Source organism: Trachypithecus francoisi, unplaced genomic scaffold, assembly GCF_009764315.1.
Source record: "Trachypithecus francoisi isolate TF-2019V2 unplaced genomic scaffold, Tfra_2.0 Lachesis_group0, whole genome shotgun sequence".
Taxonomy (NCBI): Eukaryota; Metazoa; Chordata; class Mammalia; order Primates; family Cercopithecidae; genus Trachypithecus; species Trachypithecus francoisi.
The window spans coordinates 163,907,057-163,928,210 of NW_022681453.1; the positions used below are offsets into that span (position 1 = coordinate 163,907,057).

At 37.1% G+C, this 21,154-nt stretch overlaps 1 protein-coding gene across 5 annotated transcripts in view; it reads right to left on the reverse strand.

Annotated features, from left to right (window-relative positions):
• Positions 1-21,154, reverse strand: part of LOC117084198 (collagen alpha-4(VI) chain-like) — a 100,649-nt gene that overhangs the window by 54,963 nt on the left and 24,532 nt on the right. For 4 of the 5 annotated variants that reach the window (XM_033212693.1, XM_033212696.1, XM_033212695.1 and 1 more), the window contains exons 9-16: positions 17,639-17,973; positions 16,325-16,403; positions 14,213-14,358; positions 13,969-14,061; positions 12,332-12,385; positions 4,808-4,879; positions 3,474-3,500; positions 2,036-2,080 (exon numbers count right to left, since the gene is read on the reverse strand). In XM_033212693.1, the coding sequence (XP_033068584.1) occupies positions 2,036-2,080; positions 3,474-3,500; positions 4,808-4,879; positions 12,332-12,385; positions 13,969-14,061; positions 14,213-14,358; positions 16,325-16,403; positions 17,639-17,973 (851 nt within the window). The remainder of the gene's footprint in view (positions 1-2,035; positions 2,081-3,473; positions 3,501-4,807; positions 4,880-12,331; positions 12,386-13,968; positions 14,062-14,212; positions 14,359-16,324; positions 16,404-17,638; positions 17,974-21,154) is intronic. The other variant, XM_033212694.1, reaches the window with a different exon arrangement.

Below are 21,154 nucleotides of genomic sequence, written 5' to 3' on the forward strand. Positions count from 1 at the left end.
GGTGACTCATGCCTGTAATCCCAGCACTTAGGGAGGCCGAGGCGGGTGGATCACCTGAGGCTGGGAGTTTGAGACCAGCCTGACCAACATGAAGAAACCCTGTCTCTACTAAAAATACAAAATTAGCCAGATGTGGTGGCACATGCCTGTAGTCCCAGCTACTGAAGAGGCTGAGGCAGGAAAATCACTTGAACCCGGGAAGTGGAGGTTGCAGTGAGCCAAGATCGTGCCATTGTACTCCAGCCTGGGCAACAAGAGCAAAATTCCATCTCAAAAAAAAAAATCGGATTTTAAAAAATCCTTATGGTTCATAATAAGGAGAAAGCAAATATGCAGGCAAGTAGCTCATGGCAGTCCTGAGAGCTTCTTGTAATTGTGTGTGTGTGTGTGTGCGCATCTGTGTGTGTGGTGTGTGCATGTGTGTGTTGGGGGGAGCAGTGTGAAGGGCCTCAAGCTGACAATTTATTTTAGGGTGGTCCCAGAATGTAGTGCCACTAGGAACACATGACAGAAGCAAACAACCTCAACTCAGGCCCTAATGATGTCTCACAGACAGCGTTCCATCAAAAAATGAATTTAAATCAAAAGTCATAACACACATGAGGGAGATACCACGAAGGAGAAGCCAATGGAAACAACATACAACAAAATCGGACCTGCAGTGACTGCAAATATTGGGATTATAATATACTGAATATAAAATGAGGATATTTAGTATGTTTAAATAATTAGAAGAGAATGAATAAAATAACCAACTATAAAAGGAGATCAAGTAGATTTCAGAAAGGATCAAATAGAACTACTTGAAGTGAAAAATATAATTAAAATTAAAAATTCAATTGACCAATTAAATATGATATTAAACACAAGTGAGGTGAGAATTAGTGAACCAGAAACTATACAGAAATTATACAGAATGCAGCACAGAATGACAAAAAAATAGAAATATAAAAGAGCAGTTAAGAGACATTGGGGGCAAAATGAGAAGTTCTCACAAATTTCTAATTAGATTTCTGCAAAGAAATAATACAGAAAAAAAGGAAAAATAAAATTTAAAAATGATAATTTCGAAATTAAGTCCTGAAGATTTCCAAAATTTGTAAGAAACATAAACACTCAGATTCAAAAGACTGACAAGTCCCAACCAGAATACATAAAAAGTAATCCACACCTGGACACATCATATTGAAACTGTCAAAAACTAAAATCAAAGAGAACACTTTAAAGCAGCCTTATGCAGTTTAAAAAGTTGCTTACAAAAGAACAATTATTTCGACAGATAATTTCTTAATGGCAATAATGAAAGGTAGAAGACAATAGAAGCCAGAAGACTATGAAATTACATTTTCCTTTTTTTTTTACACTCCGAGCAGCAGCATTTACATATTTTTTCCAAGTCTTTTCTTTTTTTCTTTTTTATGATACTTTAAGTTCTGGGGTACATGTGCATAACGTGCAGTTTTGTTACATAGGTATACACGTGCCATGGTTGAAATTACATTTTCACGGTGCTGAGAGAAAGTAACCATCAACCAGAATTGCTTACCCACTGAACTATCTTTCAAAGAGATTTTCAGAAAAACAAAAACAAGAAGAGTTTACAACGAACTAACCTTTAGAATTTCATTAAAGGAAATTCTAAAAGTTGTGCCTTAAGCAAAAGAAACATGATTTTTTCATGTTCTTTTGAAGGTATCAGTGACTACAAGGAAGGCATCAGTCAGATGAGTAAACATGAGGGTAAAGCTAGATAAGCATTGACTATATAAAACAATAAGAATGTGTAATTGGCAGAATTTAACAAAAATAAGATGGAAATAAAATACTGTACAATAATATGTAATGTGGGAGGGAGTTGATTAAAGTTTCTAGAGTCCCTGTATTTTGAGGATGAGGAAAAATACATAGATTAACATTAAACATTGTTGAGTATACATGTTAAAAATTCTAGCTAGTCATGAAAAGCTGTACTCTCTACAGGAGTATAAATGCCAGGTTAATAGAGAGGAAGACATTAAATAGGAAACTTCTGCACCTGTTCTCCACCCAAGCCATCAACTCCTTCCTCACCAGGGTTGCCCTGTGAAGCAGAGGAGAAACAGGTGTATGTGAATATTTCTTTGATGTTAATTTCTTTGCTAATATTTTTTCAGTTGATACAGAATCTAGACTCTGTAACACTTATATACTGCACCCAGTTACTAAAAAGTAATGATTATTTTCTTCCTGAAATAGTTATTAGGGTTATATACTGTTTTACCTCATAGCTTCAGGTGCTAAAAATGTATATGTAATTTTTAACCTTAAAATTTGAATGGATAAGAAAGACTCCCTTTAAACTTTTGCACTTGGAGCAAGTAGCTGTTTCACAAGACCAAATGCAACACTGATTGTCAAATGCTAAAAACGGTCTTTTTGTCATTGACCTTCTTTAAAAAGACGGCAAATATGCCTGAATTAGTTAATTTAATGGAAACCTGGTAGTTCACAGATTAAGGATGAACTAAATGGGTGTGTGTGCATTTTCGGAGATAAAATTTTAAAAAAAGAAAGGAAGTGAAAAACTGAGGTTAATTAGGAGATGAGAGTAAAACTGGGCAGTGGCATGGTGACATCTCATCAGATATTCAAATTGTGGGCCCTTCATTTTGCCGACTATCCCAAAATGACCAATAATATATTCATTACAAAGAATCTTTTAAAGAAAAAGCCAGAGTTTCACAAACAAAATAAAATACATTTACATGTGTGAAATAGTTGATTTACTCCTACTGTCTACAAAAGAAAATCAAGTTTCAGGCTTTTTTTTAACCAAAGCACAGCTGAGTTATACATAAAAATAAGTACACCAAACTCTTGGACTAGAATTACAAGGAAGGTATATTTGCCACAGGCCACAGGAGGTTAATTGATGGTACCAGAAAACATGAATAAGGAAGCTCCATGAGCCCTTGTCTGTCTTGTGCATCATTTTGTAGCCACTCCCTAGGATAATGTGGGGAACAGAGTGGGTATCTAATAAATACTTTTCAAGTGAGTGAATCAGCAAATGGATACTATGGTTCTGAATCTGAGTGTAAATCATTCCCTTCTTGTGCCAACTCCTTTCCTAACAACCTCATCCCAGCACTCCTCTTCCATTTGACACCCATCTTGACCAGACCCAGCCCACTACACCCTAGATTCAGGACCAACACTTCTAGACCATCATGTGATGAATACGGTGGCCCAATTTTTATACAGAGTCAGCGAGGCTTGAAAACAATATGTCACTGCCTTAAACTTGAAATACATGTCTTACAAATAGTTACTCATTAGCATGGAAGTTTGGCTATTTATATCATCTGACAAATTCTCTTGTCTAAAAGTCTGAAGCCTCACATCACTCAGGCAAAGAAATGTGATTGAAATAAGTATTGCATTTCCCAAAGAAACTGCTATCCAGTTTAAGAAGGGTAAAGGAGATAACCTACCTTCTCTCCTGAAAATCCTCTTGCTCCCTAACGTTAGAAAGAGATCAAAATAATTGAGCTTGAATGAGATTTTTAAGCCTTGTTTCATTTAGGAAACCATATGTTCCCTGGTTTGAAGAAAACACAATTACAATACTAGATCAAAATGAAGATGCCTTGTCTGGCAAGTGTGGTGGGCATTACAGCATCCTGGTTACCACTACCCTCCTTTGCATGGAACCTGGAGAAAATTGCACTTTGCAACTCCTCACATAGTAGGAATGAAAGGGAACAACCCCTTATTAAATGCCCCTTATTAAAATGATGATATTTTTCAAACAAAAGTGAGAATACATTGGCTAGCAAGCATGAGAGGGCTTCAAGGAACAACAGGAAAAATTAATTGAAAGAGTCTTTTGATAGGTATACAGAACATGGTCATTGTGGTTAGGAAAACTCTCTTTAGGATTCTTAGATTGTAGAATTTTTTTTTTTACTTTATTAAGAAAGATTCTCCAATCCTGGGCAGTTGAGGGACATTTAATGCAACCAGCCGAAAAAGTACACCTGTATCCCTTTAACCTTTAAAACTTTAGTGTTCTCACATGGACACAGGGTGGGGAACAACACACACTGGGGCCTCTGTCGGGGGATGGGGTTAGGGAAGGGAGAGTATCGGGAAAAATAGCTAATGCATGCTGGGCTCTATACCTAGGTGATGGGTTGATAGGCGCAGCAAATCACCATGGCACATGTTTACCTGTGTAACAAACCTGTACCCCAGAACTTAAATTAAAATAAAAACAAAACAAAGAAACCTTTAGTGTTCTCAATCCTACTTCCAACCACCAGCACCTGTCACTCTTTTCTGAGGGTTTTTTCAGGGACCAGGGCCTGCTCTACCGACATGCAAGACAGGCTAAAAGTGCTAGGAACTAATACTCCCTGGAAGCTGCCATTAACTAATTCCTGATGGGATTTGGTGTATAAACACCCCAGCTCCCTCACCCCTTAACTGGGGTACATTGAGATGCATGTTCAACTCTGGCTGCCAGAGTTCTTCAGTAGGATTAAGCTCCAGCTACCCACAGAGATGATCTGATTGATAATGTGCCCTTTTCAGGCCTCCTTTCCTCCTTATCTCACTTCCTTACTTCCCTACTAATGCTTACTAGAATTATCTCCCAGTAAAATACTTGCATTTGACTCTTTTTCTCAGGCTTTACTTCCGGGAAACCTTTAATCTGAGGAGGAGCTAAGACTCCATAGCTATGTTGAAGAATTATGGTTTTCCTCAAACTCAAGGGATGAAGCCAAGAAAGAGAAAGAATCCCACAGCTCAAGGTCATACTCACCTTAGGTCCCCTCATACCAGGGCATCCTTCCTCACCTCGGAGTCCAGGAAGACCCCGGGGGCCTCGTTCTCCCTGTGGAAGAAGAAGACATGAATGCACACAAGCAACTGTCTCTGTCACCACCAGCCAATTCAAGCCAGCAATAAGGACCTTCAAAATGACCAAAAAAAGACTTGGTTCTTACAGTTGCTTTTACAACCTCAAAGACCTGCTCAGGACACCTCCAAGGCACTCAGATTGTTAATCCATCAACTGCTCATAGAGATGACTCCAAACCACACAAACTCAAACTATCTGCATTTTTAAATCAATTCAGTTAAGCCATGTGGGCAAAACTTCAGAATTCAGATAAAACAGAAGGTCTGTCTGAACATTTTCTTCAGGCAGCTGAAATTGGATGGAGGTTTCATTGTGGTCCCTCAAGGAATAAACCATTATTTGACCCTTTCTCTTCCAGGTGAATTCCTACCTATTCCTAAGATATAGGTCCTGTGTCACCTGCTCTCCTGAGAAGCTTTTTCTGTTGACCCCACCCAACTGTCCCTTCAGATTCCTTGTAGTATTTGGAAGATACAAATCAGCACATATCATAGTGAAATGTGGTTTTACACATCAGAATCTCTTGCTATATTATGAGGTTCATGGAGAGAAAGACAATGTCTCATTTCTTTATTGCTGCATTTCTAGCCCCAAACACAGCATCTGTTATCATACAATAAATATTCAACCAGGATTTGAAGAATTACTTACTGAATTATATTAATAAATATAACCTTTTCATCTCGGTATTAGATTAGGAAGGGAATGGTAGATATCATGCCTTTTGCCAAGTTGATTAAATATTAACTGGAAAGTACTGCACGTCACATGAGCTTTAATCAAAAGACAGTCTACATTTGTAATATCTAACTTTGACTTAATTAGATTGATAACTACATATGCTGTTCAGGACAGTAAAAAGGCACACAATAAAATGAGAAGAACTACAGATCTAGAATGAAAGGGCGTGTATTTGAGTTCTAGTTCTGCTTCCAGCCTGTTGTGTGAGGTTAGACAAAAGCACCTGATGTCATGAATCACAATTTTCGCCATTTATAAATGTGGATCTAGATAATACTGACTCTAGTCACCTCATAGGATTGTTCATTGAATGTACGAGATGCTGTATTGGAAATACTTCATAAAGTATATGGATTGAACAAATGAGGTGTTTTATACTTAGATAGCAATAGATAATGAGAAAAGCACAGCTTCTGGCAACAGGAAACAGTTTTGGACACATCTCCAACCCTTTCCAACCTTAACAAGGCACTTACTCTCTCTGAGTTTCTACTTTCACATCTATAGAACAAAAGTATTAACACATACTAGCAGGGTTGTGATGAAGATTAAATGTGATAATAAATACAAAATGCCTAATGCAGGGCTTCACACACAGTAGATGCTAAGTAAATGTCTTTTCCTCCCTTCTTCCTAGTCTATCTGTATTTTTAGCTTCAATGTGTGGTGTTTAAGCTTCATCTGGAAAATGTGATCCTAACATATCTACTGTACTATATTGCAATATATAGTGCTATCAGTTGTGTTTATTAGAAAATAGTTGATATATACAAAACAAATGTTCTCGATAAAAACAGAGACATCAAGGAAAAATTTATTTTTAACAAAACTAAAAATAAACCCACTCAGCATGGCTACTATTAAAAAAAAAAAAAGCAGAAAATAACAAGTGTTGACAAGGATGTGGAGAAATTGGAACCTTTGTCCACTATTGGTGGGAATGTAAAATGGTGTAGCTGCTGTGGAAAACAGTATGGCAGTTCCTCCAAAAATTAAAAATAGAATTATCATGTTGTCCTGGAATTCTACTTCTGGGTATATATATCCAAAAGAATTAAAAGCAAGGTCTGGTAGAGATATTTGTACACCCATGTTTATAGTAGCATTATTCATAAGCAACCCAAGTGTCCATCAACAGATGAATGGATAAACAAAATGTGGTGTGTCTATATATAAATACAATTGAATATTATGTAGCCTTAAAAAAGAGGGATATTCTGACACATGCTAGAACATGGATGAATCTTGAAGACATTGTGCTAAGTAAAGTAAGCCAGTCACAAAAATACAAATACAGTATGATTCCACTTATCTGAAGTGCCAAGAGTAGTCAAATTCACAAAGACAGAAAATAGAATGGTGGTGACAGAGACTGGAGGAAGAGGGAGTGAGTGTCTGATGTATACAGTTTTACTTTTACTAAATGAAAAGATTTCTGGAGACGGATGATGGTTATACAACCATGTCAATGTACTTAATACCACTAACCTGTACACTTAAAAATTGTTAAGATGGTAAATTTTATGTTATATGTATTTGACCACAATTAATTAAAAAGAACATTGTGAAGAAAAAGAAATTAACCCACTCTTGTGACTTCTATTCCCAGTTTCTAAAATTTCAGTTGCTGTACACACATAATTATGTGTTTACCCAAAATTAGTCCTCAGGAAAAAAAATATATATATATAGCAGTCTGAAATTACAGTCCCCACAAAGCCTTCACAATTTCTCGTATTTCAGAGTACTCTCTCCATTACTTTACTTTGAACAGCATGGTACTGACGCACCATCAGTATCAATTTGAAATGTTTATGAAATGCTATGAAGGTCACCCTTCAGGTCAGTTACAAAAAAAAGGAGGTAAAGAAATCTAACAGAAATGTATTTATTATATTTCAGGGTGAGACCTTACAATTGCAAATGTTGAATGCCATGCAAATAGGACTTTTAAAAGTGACTTTTATAGGCAACTGAATTCATGATTATGTTGTGGCGACCATAAAGAGAGAGTTCTACAAGCTAAATGAGGCAATGGGTTTTTGGAGCTGTAAATAAAATTTGCAGTGACAGACTTCATAAATAGACTTAAAAATATTTTATCTTAGACAATTTAGGCAGAAGTAAACACAAAACACTATAGAAAACTGAGATGTTTCCAAAATGCAGCGCTAGTAATAATAAAGAAGTTAATATAGAAACTACATGGGAAAATTTTGTAATAAATTGATTTGATACAGTGTGAAAGAGAGAAAAGCAGTTTTTCTAATGTAATATATAATTACACCTAATTAAAGACTTTAAAATGCTTACATATAACTAAATTAAAATATAAATATTTTATTTATATCAAAATAGACATTTGCCTGTTTTACCTATATCCCTAAAAGTTTATACATTCTAATTGGGCAAAAACATTTTTTAGGATGTTCATATGAAGAAATGAGAACTGTATTTTATATATGGGCCTATATGTTAAATGGTTTGGAGAACAAATTTTCAGTTTATTGTATTTCTAATTCAAATACTAAACTCTATAATGTTTAAAAATTGGTCTCTCATCTACTCACAGTATTTGCTTAAAGCTATAAATAATAGCCATGATTTAACGGAAAGACTAACACCACTAAAAGGTTTTCAAACGCTTGGCTATTTTATGACAAATGGGAATAATAATAATAGCGTATATACATATGTGTGTATATGTATATATGTTATTATATTTATGTATGTTGTATATAACATATATAAATATAATAATATATCATATATCATATATAATACATTATATAATATATTATACATTATATATAGTAATATATAATAAATATATATGTCATATATAACATATATATGACATATAGAAGAGAGAGACATAACATATATATGACATAGAGAGAGAGAGAGAGAAGAAACTAAGAATGTTTAGCCCTGTGTCTGGCATATATAAAACTGTCAACAAATGTTAGATGTTTTTGTTACAACAAAGTTACATAAATATTTTTGTGACCTTAGAAAATCTGACTTTGTTCTATAAGTAAGGTTTTGCTGTTTAACCAAAGCATAAGTTATTATTTAAACCACCCATTCATAACATATATATTTTTAAAGCCAGACAACAATATCTCCCATTCCACATGCTCTGTGACCATGCCTCTCCTCCATGCTGGGGAGGAGTCTAAGTCTCCTCCTCTTGAACAGGGTCTGGACTCAGTGACTGGCTTGCAACCAACAGCATGAGAAAGCCATGTTACAGCCTGACTTCTGAGGCTGGGTCAGAGGCCTTGCAGCTTCAGCCTTGGTCTCTTGGAGCACTCACTCTCAGGACGGACCCTCCCTGCTGGAGTGCTTCCTATCGGTTCCAGCTCTACCTGTCCTTGTGCAGTTCCAGCTAAGATGCCAGAGCAGCAGACATGTGAGAGAAGGGGCAGTGGATTCTCCAACTCCTGCTTCTAGAGCCCAGATGGTCTAGTCAACCCAACTGAGACCTCAGGCATGGAGGAAAGAGGCCCCTCTTTTGCTTCTTTTCCAGTGTCCCCACCCACAGAGTCTGTGAACATAATAAAATGATTATTTTACACCACTAAGTTGTGAGGGTTGTGGGGGGCAGTGGGACTGTCAGTTATGGGTAACTGGAACAATGATTTAGTTATTTGTCCTTGTACGCTTTCAACTTGAACCTACAAATTTATGGGCCCCATTCTGAAACTGGTCTACATCTGCACAGAGATGTCTCTGCTGTTGAGTAAACCAATCTGACCGGCTTTTCAAGCCAACAACATTAAAAGCCATTCAGAGGACAACACATTGTGAAGTCACCTTATCTTGTGAGAAATGCATTAAAAAGAAACTAGAACTACTAGAGTTGTTCTGTCAAATACAGGGGCTATTGAGCACTTGAAATGTGTCTGTTCCAAACTGAGATGTGCCTTCAGTGTAAAGTGACATTTAGAAGACAGTGTATAGAGAAAGTAAGATGTCTCATTAATTTTTATATTAATTACTAATGAAATGATAATATTTTAGATACATTGAGATAAATAAAATATATTATCAAAATTAACTTCACCTGTTTCTTTTTACTTTCTTTAAGATAGCTACTACAAATTTTTTTTTTTTTTTTTTTTTTTTTTTGAGATGGAGTCTCGCTCTGTCGCCCAGGCTGGTGTGCAGTGGCCGGATCTCAGCTCACTGCAAGCTCCGCCTCCGGGGTTTACGCCGTTCCCCTGCCTCAGCCTCCCGGGTAGCTGGGACTACAGGCGCCCGCCACCTCACCCGGCTAATTTTTTTTTTGTATTTTTTTAGTAGAGACGGGGTTTCACCGTGTTAGCCAGGATGGTCTTGATCTCCTGACCTCGTGATCCACCCGTCTCGGCCTCCCAAAGTGCTGGGATTACAGGCTTGAGCCACCGTGCCCGGCCGCTACTACAAAATTTTTAATTATAAATGTCATTTGCATTGTATTTCTAGCCCTGTACTAAAGGGTCTTTACAAAATATCTTGGTTTTATAATGTTGACACAGTAAAGAAGGGGGACTAAACCATCTTTCACTCTAGACAGACAAGAATTTGGTTTATCCTGTTTGTCTGAAATTGGAGTCAATGGTGCTAATGGGTGGGATGGACCTTATGTCATTCTCCTAAAGTTGACTGGGCTCATTGAACCACAGACCAGGCAGAAAAAAAAAATAACACTTAAAGGACATTTTAAAACATAATAAAAATGGGAAGGAATATTTTCATTATTTCTAAATAAAATAGCAAAAATCCATCAATCACGTTCCTGAATGTATTTCTAACACCTAAGACTATGCTTACTTAGGAAAAATAAATAGAAAAGTTGAACAGTTATCTTGCAAACATAAAGAAATGTGACTCCGTCTCAAAAAAAAAAAAATGGATGAGCTTACATGGGTTTCAGCAGCTACATTTTCCTCTGATTTCTGCTTATTTTCCAACACCCTAAATGTTCAGAATAATAAAACAATGTGCCACTCTAAGTGGAGCAATGACAACATAGATACCAGTGGTTCAGAAAGTGTGGTCAAAGGGCCCCTTCTGTTTCCAAGATACTTTTGGGAGGGTCATAAAGTTAAAGTTATTTTTCCAATTACACTAAAATGTCTTTTTTTGTTGTTCATTCTTATTCTCTCCCAAGTATGTGGTAAAGTTATCAAGAAGCCACATGGCAAGTGACATCACCACAGACTGAATACAGAGACAGATTGGAAATTCAGCTGCCTCCTAATAAGCTGAATATGCCAAACAATGCTGCTTTCTCACTAATATTTTTTGTTTGGGAAAATACAGTTATTTTTCATAAAGAAATATGTCATGAATGTTAACTTTAGTGAGTTTATTGTTGTTATTTTGAAATAAGAAACAATTTTTAATATTCTTAGTTCTAATTTCTAATATGGTAAATAATAACACATGGAAACCACATAAACAAAAGCTCTTCAAGGTTCCCAACAATCTTTAAGAGTGTAAAGGTTGAGGGGTGCAGGAAATGGAGAGATTTTGGTTAAAAGGTACAATCTTTCAGTTATAAGTTAGTAAGTTTGGGGGTTGTAACGTACAAGATGATAATTATAGTTGATAATACTATATAATATACTAGAAATTTGCCAAAAGAGTAGATGTTAAATGTTCTTGCCACATACAAAAAAATGGTAACTATATGAGGTGATGGACATGTTAACTGACTTGATTCCAGTATCATTTCACAATGTATACATATATATCAACTCATTATATTGTACATCTTAAATTATACAATTCTATTTGTCAATCATACCCCAATAAAGTTAGGGTGGGGGGAAGAATATAATGGCATCCTTAGGCCAAAATGATTGAGAACCAGTGGTATATACATGAATCAACCTTAAAATAGTCACCGGTGGCAAAGTGGTTTTCCATAATTCAAAATTAACTGAAAACCATGGGATTTAAAAATACTTCTGGCATTTATATTATGTAATAAAGAGGGTCCCTATCACATGCCAGTCCCCTAGCTCACAATTCTATCTATAATATACATTTTCTCCACAGACAATCACATGACTGATAGATAACTTGTGTTTGCCAAGCATATCCCCAGGGGTGTGTCCAGAGTTACATGCAAGCCATCGGTAGCTAACTATAACTCCACCACCTTCTCAGCCACACAGGGAAGCATCTGAGTGACCTGTAGTAAGAATGGTCTTAGATTCTCTCCAATTATTTTGTTAACCATTTACAAAATAAACAGCTTAGTAATAGTAACAAATTATCTGCAATTTAGCTCATGATTAACAACTACTTTGACATCCATGCACACTAGACACAGACCACATTTTCAGTTAGTTCAAATTCACTGATTAAAAAATAAAACAGACATACTGAATCACTAATGCATTCCAGAAACTATATCTTTAAAAAGCAAATCTGCCTGGCATTTATTACAATAAATGTCTTATATATATATATATTAGATATATAGATATATATGTTATACATAATAAAATATATATCTATACATAGATATATAAACATAGATATATATAATATATATATATTTTTAGACCCACTTTAAGTGGTATAGATGAGAAAAACTTTCATGACTTAGGTGCAATTAAATATTGCTAATATTTGATTCATTTTGCCATGTTCTTTCAAAGTAAAGAAATAACATTCAATACTTACATATCTGCCTTCCTCACCAGGATGACCAGGTAACCCATCAAAACCCTTCTCTCCCTGAAAAGACAAGAAGTCAAAATAAATAACTTGACCTCTAAATTATTTGTTTCTCAAATCTATGTGAAATAAAAATTGTTACTAATAGATACCTTTGTCTCACAGAGTTGTCATTTTATAGAGAATCTACTAAATATCAGGCACAATGTGCAGAGATGTACAGAAACAAATATTCTTATCCAGTGTTACAGTGAAAACATGCATACCTGTTTGTCTTAATAGTCAGTATATCAAACTATTCTTATTTTCCAAAATCCCTTCTTAAGTCATTCTGTTGTAAAAATCCAAATCAAGACTAGTTTCTAGTTAAAAGCTTAAGGAAAACTGTTACTCTTAAAGAAGCTTTCAACTTTGTTTTACAAAACATCAGTAAGCAAAGGTCTTCCTGCCTATCTTATTCATGAGAAATGGTTGTTTATTTCTGTGTGACTCAACTGTCCAGTTTTGTTTTGTTTTTTACTTCTTCTTACACACCAAAACACACAAACCATTTCCTCTCAAGGAAGTTTGGCTTGCCATGTTACAGTCAGATGTGTCTATTTAGTCTAAAAGCTGGTCAATAAGACCTGGAAGGCATATTTTATTTGTGATCAACAAAGATATAAAAGTCATTATGACCATCTACTGAATTCTTGCAAACAGAAACAGCAGAGAAGTCAAAAAATTAAAGTACTCCCGTCTTTGGCCTTAGAGGCACAGGCACAAGCTGCAAAGAAACACATCAAGAAGCTCCCCAAACTCGATTTTCTGATTCTCTAATCTGTCCCTGTTAATGAATAACAACATGACAGGGAAAAATCTAATGCTAAGGCATGATTACAATTTATTTTTCAAACAGTAATTATAAACTTTATACTATTCTAAATTTAAAAGATTGATCTGCAAAACCCTGAAGAGCTCATTCCAACAACCTCATGGAAAATCTTTCAAAGAAAACATGTAAAAAGATGACACAAAGCCAGCGGGTGTAATTTAACCTTACCTGTGTGTTTGTGATTATACCCTCATCATAAAACTTCAATCCCTGTGATTATGGAACCTTGCCAGCCCTGAATATCTGAGGACCATTTCTAACGAGATATTCTCCCTTAGAAGTGTTAAGTAGTAATTTTCCTCTTGATTAACCTAGAGTTAACAGAGATGCAACTCTTTTCTCAGAATTTGATGCTGTAGAAAAGAGTGTTAGATGGGAAAGAGGTTTTACTACTGTAAAGAAAGCAGATGCCGGACAAGTGAAAATATGGTAGAAAAGTGAAAACTCCTGTACAGTGGCAGAATTTGTGACATTATTTGTCAAACGACCACAAGAAGGTACATAATATGGTGGAAATCATGTGAGACTTAGAGTCAGGGAGACAAAGAGGCTTAACTCCCAAATGCATCTTCACAATGATGCAATTTTGGGAAAGTGATGTCACCTCTCTGAGCCTCAATTTCACACATGTAAAATAACATCTACCTGAAAGTGTTTGTTAGGGGGGTAAAATTAGAAAATGCTGTTAAGTACATAACAGAGTCTGGTATGTAGTGGGTACTAAAATATCGTCTCTCCTTTCCCCTATTCACATCTGACAAATTCTTACCTTCCTCCCAGAACTCCCATAATCACCTCTGTACCCATCCTCTCCAAAACATTTTGCATATATATTGCAGCATGTTCTTTCCACAATTGTATCCTGAAAAACAGATCCATATCACATACTATTTTCTCATCTGTGTTAGTCTATATCACATTACACACTAAGAAGACAAAATTCTCTCAATGTTTTTAAAATTATTGTAATTAATAGAACTTAGCAAAGGATGGCGATTTTAAAAAGTACTTACAAGTTGCTTCAGTAAGACGCTTGGGAGGGATTGCAGTGTGATGCTCAGAGGTTGCTTGTATGCAAACCCTCTGCCAAATTCCAGCTCCTGGAGCTCTTCTAATTTATGGACACCTTCCAGGCCAATGATTAGGAGTCCAGAGAATCCTTCACAATTTCAACAGGTAGGAGATTACGTTCATGTCTTTTGAATGGCCTATCTTTGTCTCAGCCCTACATATTCATCCATCATTCCACCATTCCCATAGCCTTCACTTGTCTTGCCTCAAACTGCATTTTGTTACAATGAAAACTAGTTTGTGGCATGCCTTCTTGAAGAATTGGTCTGATACCTTTCAATCCCACCAGCTGAAAGTTAAGCAGAAACACAAAGGACTCCCATGGCTCTCTTATAGCCCCCATTTTGTCATTTCACAGATGGTTTTCAGCCCTCATTGTATTACATTTCTTCCTTCTAAGCCTATCCCTGAAGTTGACTTTTGGTTTACACTTAGGAATTGTGGCAGTCACTGTGACTGTTCACAAATATGTTGGCTCCCCTTCTTAAGGACACATGATAGGACTGCACTTCTTCAGTCAGGTTATCAACACTCATTGAGCCTCAATTCCTTACCTGTAAAATATTATCTATCTCATGAAAGTTAGAAGTGACTATATGGCTCACTCTAGCTAATTAAATGTGAGCAGAAGTGACATACGTTAATCCCCGGGAGAAATTTTAAGAGTAGTACACAATTTGCCCCATTTCCTTTTCCTTGACACAGAAATTACAAAAACAGCTGTTGGGATATACCCTCCTTCAGTCTGGGTTCTTGAACGGTGAGCAGGAGGCAAAGATGAACCACTTCTTGCTACTCTAAGTCACTGAGATTTGGAGGTTGTTATTGCTGTATAATCTAGCCTATCCTAACAATGCAGGCATTAAGAGATCATCTGGATTTGTCCACAGAACAAAAATACAAATGAACAAGGGTGTTTTGGAAATTCAACTAGAAATCACCTTGTTCGTCGAATTTCAAAACAAATATTACTGTTAATAGTTTGAACAGTAAGTTCTTGGCACATACACACAAATCAGCTTTTTGCTATGGTAAACAAGCTGCTTGAAAATTGTGTGGTTAAAAGTTGTGTACATATTCTTAATTATTCCTTAAAACTAAATTCTTTGAAATGGAATTTCTGATCTAGCATAGCATGTAAGCAAAGTTTAGTCTCTTGTTGCATACTCCCAAATCCCCTCCAGAAAACATGCAACAACTTAAACTTCCAGTGGCAATCTATGCAGTGAATTAAGATGGGAGTAAGTTGTCATAAAAAATATTCTAGCGCATGATTAACCAATGGAAAACATAATCCCCAGCAAAATACGTTGAATATACTCAACTGAAGAGGAAAAGGGGTGAAAGGAACTTGAACAAGTTGCTGGTTGTTCACCCTTAGATTGCTTTAGAGCCTTTACATGGCACAAAGTGGGAATGGTGAGAGCCATAGTGTACAGTTGAACAAGTTGTGCTGCGCAAGAACACCCATCTGAGAGAGCTGATGCATGGCCAAATCCAGCCAGCATACCCCTCACCACCCAGGAGCCCAATACACTTGCATCCACGCAGTGTATTGGATGTCTTTCTCTAATTGCATAAAGATGCCATATAGACTAGCAGCAGGAACTCTTGGAGATGGAGAAGGAGGAAGAATTGAGAGCAGAGAGGGGAACTACAATGCAAAGAGCAGGGCCCAGCTTTAGACTGACTCCAGAGTTAGGTGAAAACGACATATGGACCCCAGATTGGCCTAAAAGAACAAACAGCCCCTCTCACCATTGAAGTAGGAGGTGTACCTTCAACCTTCCACCCTCAAAAGCTAGACCATTCTGAGTCAGAAGACCCCTGGTCAGTATCAGGGACACTGTTGAAGAAGGCAGAGAGTCTCAGCCCCAAAACATCCTCTGGTCCATACGAAGAAGGAGATGGGGCATCAGCCTCATGAGCACTGAGCCCCACGCACTGGGTGAGCACACAGGAAGCTTCATAGAGTCCAGTGCCATCTGGAGAGCTGAGTGCCTCAGTTCCAGTGGGAGGAGGGAGGCCCACACTGGGCAACCCTATGCACTTACCTCTGCTGTGGAGAAACTCCGATGTTTTTTTCAGTCTCTTTAAATCATCATCCAGTCCATCTGTAAACACTAAAAGAACCTGTTGTTTATGAGAAAGGGGGTTGGCAGAGCCAGACAAGGAGGGAGGGAGAAAACAGGAGTAGGAAGGAGAGAGGGTGGGGAAGGAAGAGAAAAGGAAGGTAGTAAGAGAGTGAGAGCAGGCAGGAAAAGGGAAGGGAGGGAAGGGAAGGGAGAAAGGGAAGGAGGGAGGAAGAAGGGAGGGAACAGAGGGGAAAGGGGAGAAGGAATGCATAAAATGGATATTATAAATTGTACATTTATTTGAAATGCAAGAGTGAGTTTTTCTGGTTATGCCTAGATTTTCACCCTGTTCCTTTTTACTTATTCTTTTATTACACATTCATCTTTATTTCAACCTCCCCATCCCCCTGAAAAAAAAAGAGGATTTGAATCAGCTGAACTTATTTAAAAATGCCTTCCAAAAATACTTACAATATTTATCCTTATCAACCAAAAATACCAAAATATTAGCAGAGAGATGTGTGTGCATGTGCGGTGTATGCAGTGTGGGTGGGGGTGGAGGGGAGGGGATGTGGGGGTTGGTTATTGCCATTTTCTGTTATACTTTGTAATGTATTTTCTACAATTGAAATGTGTTTATTTGCTCATAAGAAATTTTTAATTTAAAACAGGAATAAAAAATAAAACATGGATGGTATTAGTCAAAAAATACATCTGTTAGATGCATGACTAAAGGAAAAGCTAAATGTAAGTTATGAAGTTTGGGGATGTCATTTCCTAATAAACATCACATAAAAGCTTTCCATCTCTGTGGGCTTTTGTGAGTATATAGTTCAGAGACAGCAGAAGGGAGGGAGAGGCTTGAGGGGTGAGCTGTACTAAATAGCTGTCACTAAAGACAGTTCAAGATGCTGACTGGAAAAATAGCAAGCCTACTCTAAATGGTAATGAGTGACCATAAAAAGCTAAGGAGTCTTAAAACACCATCCAAGTTGTCTTGGAAATGAATTTATGTTATGGAAGAATATGAATCACTAAACTGAGGGCAGTTTGAGAGCAGGGACTTTATTCTTATATTCCTACTAGCATTATTGAGCATAGAATCTCTAGCGCTTAAAAAATATTTGTTGTTGAATGAAAACACATCTCTTGTTGGTTCTTATTGGGTAACAGTATGGTTTTCCTCTGTGTATGATCACCAATTAAGAACAATTTAGTTGGCCTCAGTCACAAAGCCTTGTCCATTCTACCCTACTTGATGGCTCCATAGCAAGGGTTCTCAGCATTTATTACCTTTACTTTAGCAGAAGAGAGATGAATAGCATTATCTCCCAAGGACTGCAAAAAGTTGACATCCATATTGTTATTCTTGGCAGCCTGATGAACCAAGAATTTCTGGATGATCTCATAACTGTATTTTTCAAAGCCTGAGTCAAAGATAAGTTTGCCATTTGAGCCAGGAACCAAGTAGCGGAATCTTGGGTTGATCTGATCAGGAATGCCACAGCTGATGTTAGAAAGCAAAGCCAACTGTTGCATCAGCTCTGGCAGTAACCCTTGAAGCTTCTGCTGAACTTGCTTTGAATGAGTTGAGATATCAATTCCTACAGACAAATCCAGGTTGCATCCTTTGAAGGTGAAGAAAATAAAATTAGTCATCTGCAGGTGCATAACTAAGCCCAGAAGATATCAGCCAATCTAGCCCTAAAAGACAAACCTACCAACCCACAGTAGTATAAGCTAAATAGTGGTAGTTTAAGTTTTGGGATTGTTTGTTACACAGCAAAAGCTAACTGATACAATACATACTGTTTCATAGTTTTATGCCTCTGCAGATCCTATTCCCTTTGCCTAAAGTGTCTTTTCCCATCTTCCCACCCCAGTCTGGTCCTTCAAGTAGTAGTTCAAGTGCCTGCCCCACCCCACTCCCCAAGCACTCTCTGGTTCTTGTCCCCACCTCCTCATGCTAAGTTATTAAATGCCCCTGCATGTCCATTGTTACTTTACTTGACCTTCTTCCCTACTAAACAAGGATTCCTTGATAGTAAGGACTATGCCATCTAATTTTCCAATTGTCCAATACAGACGTTCATTAAATGTTTGATAAATCAATGAAGAAAAGCAATGAAGAAAAATCAAAAAAGAAAATATAAACAAGCCTTGAGTCTCTTTCAACAATAACTGGAATTATTTCCTTCTTCCCTGAAAGTGTTTTTCCTCATTCACCACCCATGCCTATACCTTATTTGAGCAGCATGGGAGCACATTAGAAAATGTCAGGAAAAAAATCACTCCCAATTTTCTGTATCTTATGTCTAAAAATATTTAAGCCCTCTTGGGAAGTTTTTCTCTAGAATTTGAAGGCCCATTAATATTTCAGGCTGTACCTATACACTTACCAGTATATAATAAAATTATGCACAAAATTCCACTAAAGATCAAAAGTTGATGGTCAGAGACACATCTGAGTTAGAATCTGGTTGGATGAATTAAAATGTAACAATCATAAAAGGGCACCTATTAATTACTTCTGCACAACAAGTATAACTTAGGACTGTCCAAGGCAATCCAGGACATTCAAATATTTTCTCCTTAGACCATCACACACTAGATTATATGATGATGTAAGGATCTGGATCTGTGTCTGTAACAGAATCTGTATACCTGTATCGGAATCTGCAAGAACAGAACTGCAGATGGGGAGGAACAATTTGAGGGAAAATAAATATGTAGTAGACCATTCACCATGGACACTAGCTTAAAGTTTCCCAAAAACCTGAGATCAGAGCTGAGCCATGAGCATTCAATCCCCTAAATGTCATACTCCATGCTAGCTGGTAAGATATATTTCTGTAATTGCCAAGACAGAAAATGCCTTCCTCTCCTCATTTCACATAAAATATCTTGGTTTGGTTTGGTTTTTTAAATATGTAATTCAAATTTATAAAAATGAGCTTTCACAGATGTAAATCCCATTTCTATATTGGACCTAATTTCAGAAAAAAAGGAATTTCCTTTTTGTAGTATGGCATATTATTCCAACATTTCTAATTCACATTTTCACCAGGAACATTTCCAGCTGGCTCTGTTCTGTAATTGACAAATGCAAGAAGCAATTTCCCTCCCTTTTAATGGAGAGGATTAAATCTTGCCAGGTAATCTCTAAGGTCTTTTTCAGGTTTATGATTTTAAAATTCTATCATTAATTAGAGTCTAGCCCTTATAAAAGTATCTAGCTAATTTCATCAAAAAAGTTAAAGACAAAGTTGAAGATAAACACAAATCCTAACTTACTATATGGGGCAAAATAAGCTGAAAAAAGAAGCTAAATCCTGTATCTCTTCTCCCCAGTGTAATATCTACCCACATATAAACAAAAAATAGGACTTTGATGACTAAAAAAATCTGAACTACTTAATGTAGGACATACCATAATTCATGCTTCTTTTAAAAATAATTGTCTATGTGCATTCTTTTCAAATGATTTTCAAATTTGGCTAGACTACTGCAAAGTAGTTATATTTTTTAGTCAATATAAGCAAAGATATTAGTTTAATGTCCTAGAAAATTGGACTTCAAAGATTTGGTGGAATGCAGGGTTCTCATCTTAGTCCTCCAAAATTGAGTCTCTGTTTCCAAAATAAGACCTGGCCCAGGCCAGTCACAGGGGCTCAAACCTGTAATCCCAACACTTTGGGAGGACAAAGACGATGGATTGTTTGAGTCTAGGAGTTCAACCAGCCTGGATAACACTGGGAGACTCTGTCTCTACATAAAATTAAAAGAAAAAATGAGCCGATGTCCACTCGCCTGTGGTCCCAGCTAGAGGTGAGAGGATCACTTGAGCCTGGGAGGTTGAGGCTGCAGTGAACTGGAATCATACCACTGCACTCCAGCCCGGGTGACAGAGTGAAATCCTGTCTTAAAATTTAAAAACAAAACAAAACAAACAAACAAAAATCTTGGCCCAAGTATGGCCCTAGTTTCTCATAGAGAGGCTTCATAGGCATACATAATGCTTAGTGGTCGGACTTTTGACACCAAACTGCTGGGGAATTCAAACCCTGCCTCTATTATTTCCTGTCTATGTTTCTTAATCTCTCCCTGCTTGTATTTTCTTAATCTGAAATTGAGTATCATAATGATAGCGCCTGCTTCACATGGGTTTGATGTGCATGTTAGATGAATGTATACCATCTAACACATTAGAAATAGTGTTTTGCATTCAATCTTCAGTTAAAAAAAAAAGGAAAAAGATAGTGCTACATACATAATGGAAAAAAACAAATAAGAATCTTAATTGTGCCCCACCTGGAGCCCGCCCTTTAGAGTGCCAGTTAGATGGAATAAAATGTGTCCTTTGCCGGGCGCGGTGGCTCACGCCTGTAATCCCAGCACTTTGGGAGGCCGAGGCGGGCGGATCACAAAGTCAGGAGATCGAGACCACGGTGAAACCCCGTCTCTACTAAAAATAGAAAAAATTAGCCGGGCGAGGTGTCGGGCGCCTGTAGTCCCAGCTACTCGGGAGGATGAGGCAGGAGAATGGCGTGAACCCGGGAGGCGGAGCTTGCAGTGAGCCGAGATCGCGCCACCGCACTCCAGCCTGGGCAACAGAGCGAGACTCCGTCTCAAAAAAAAAAAATGTGCCCTTCTTACTTAAGTTTTCTATTACTTGCAGGCAAAAGCATCCCACCTGATAAGAGGATTTTTCTTAAAATACTGCTTGTTATCTCAGACTTGTGAGAAATCAAGTAAAATAAAGGATGAGAAAGTGCTCTGTAAATGTCAAAAGCCCATATTCTGCCTCCC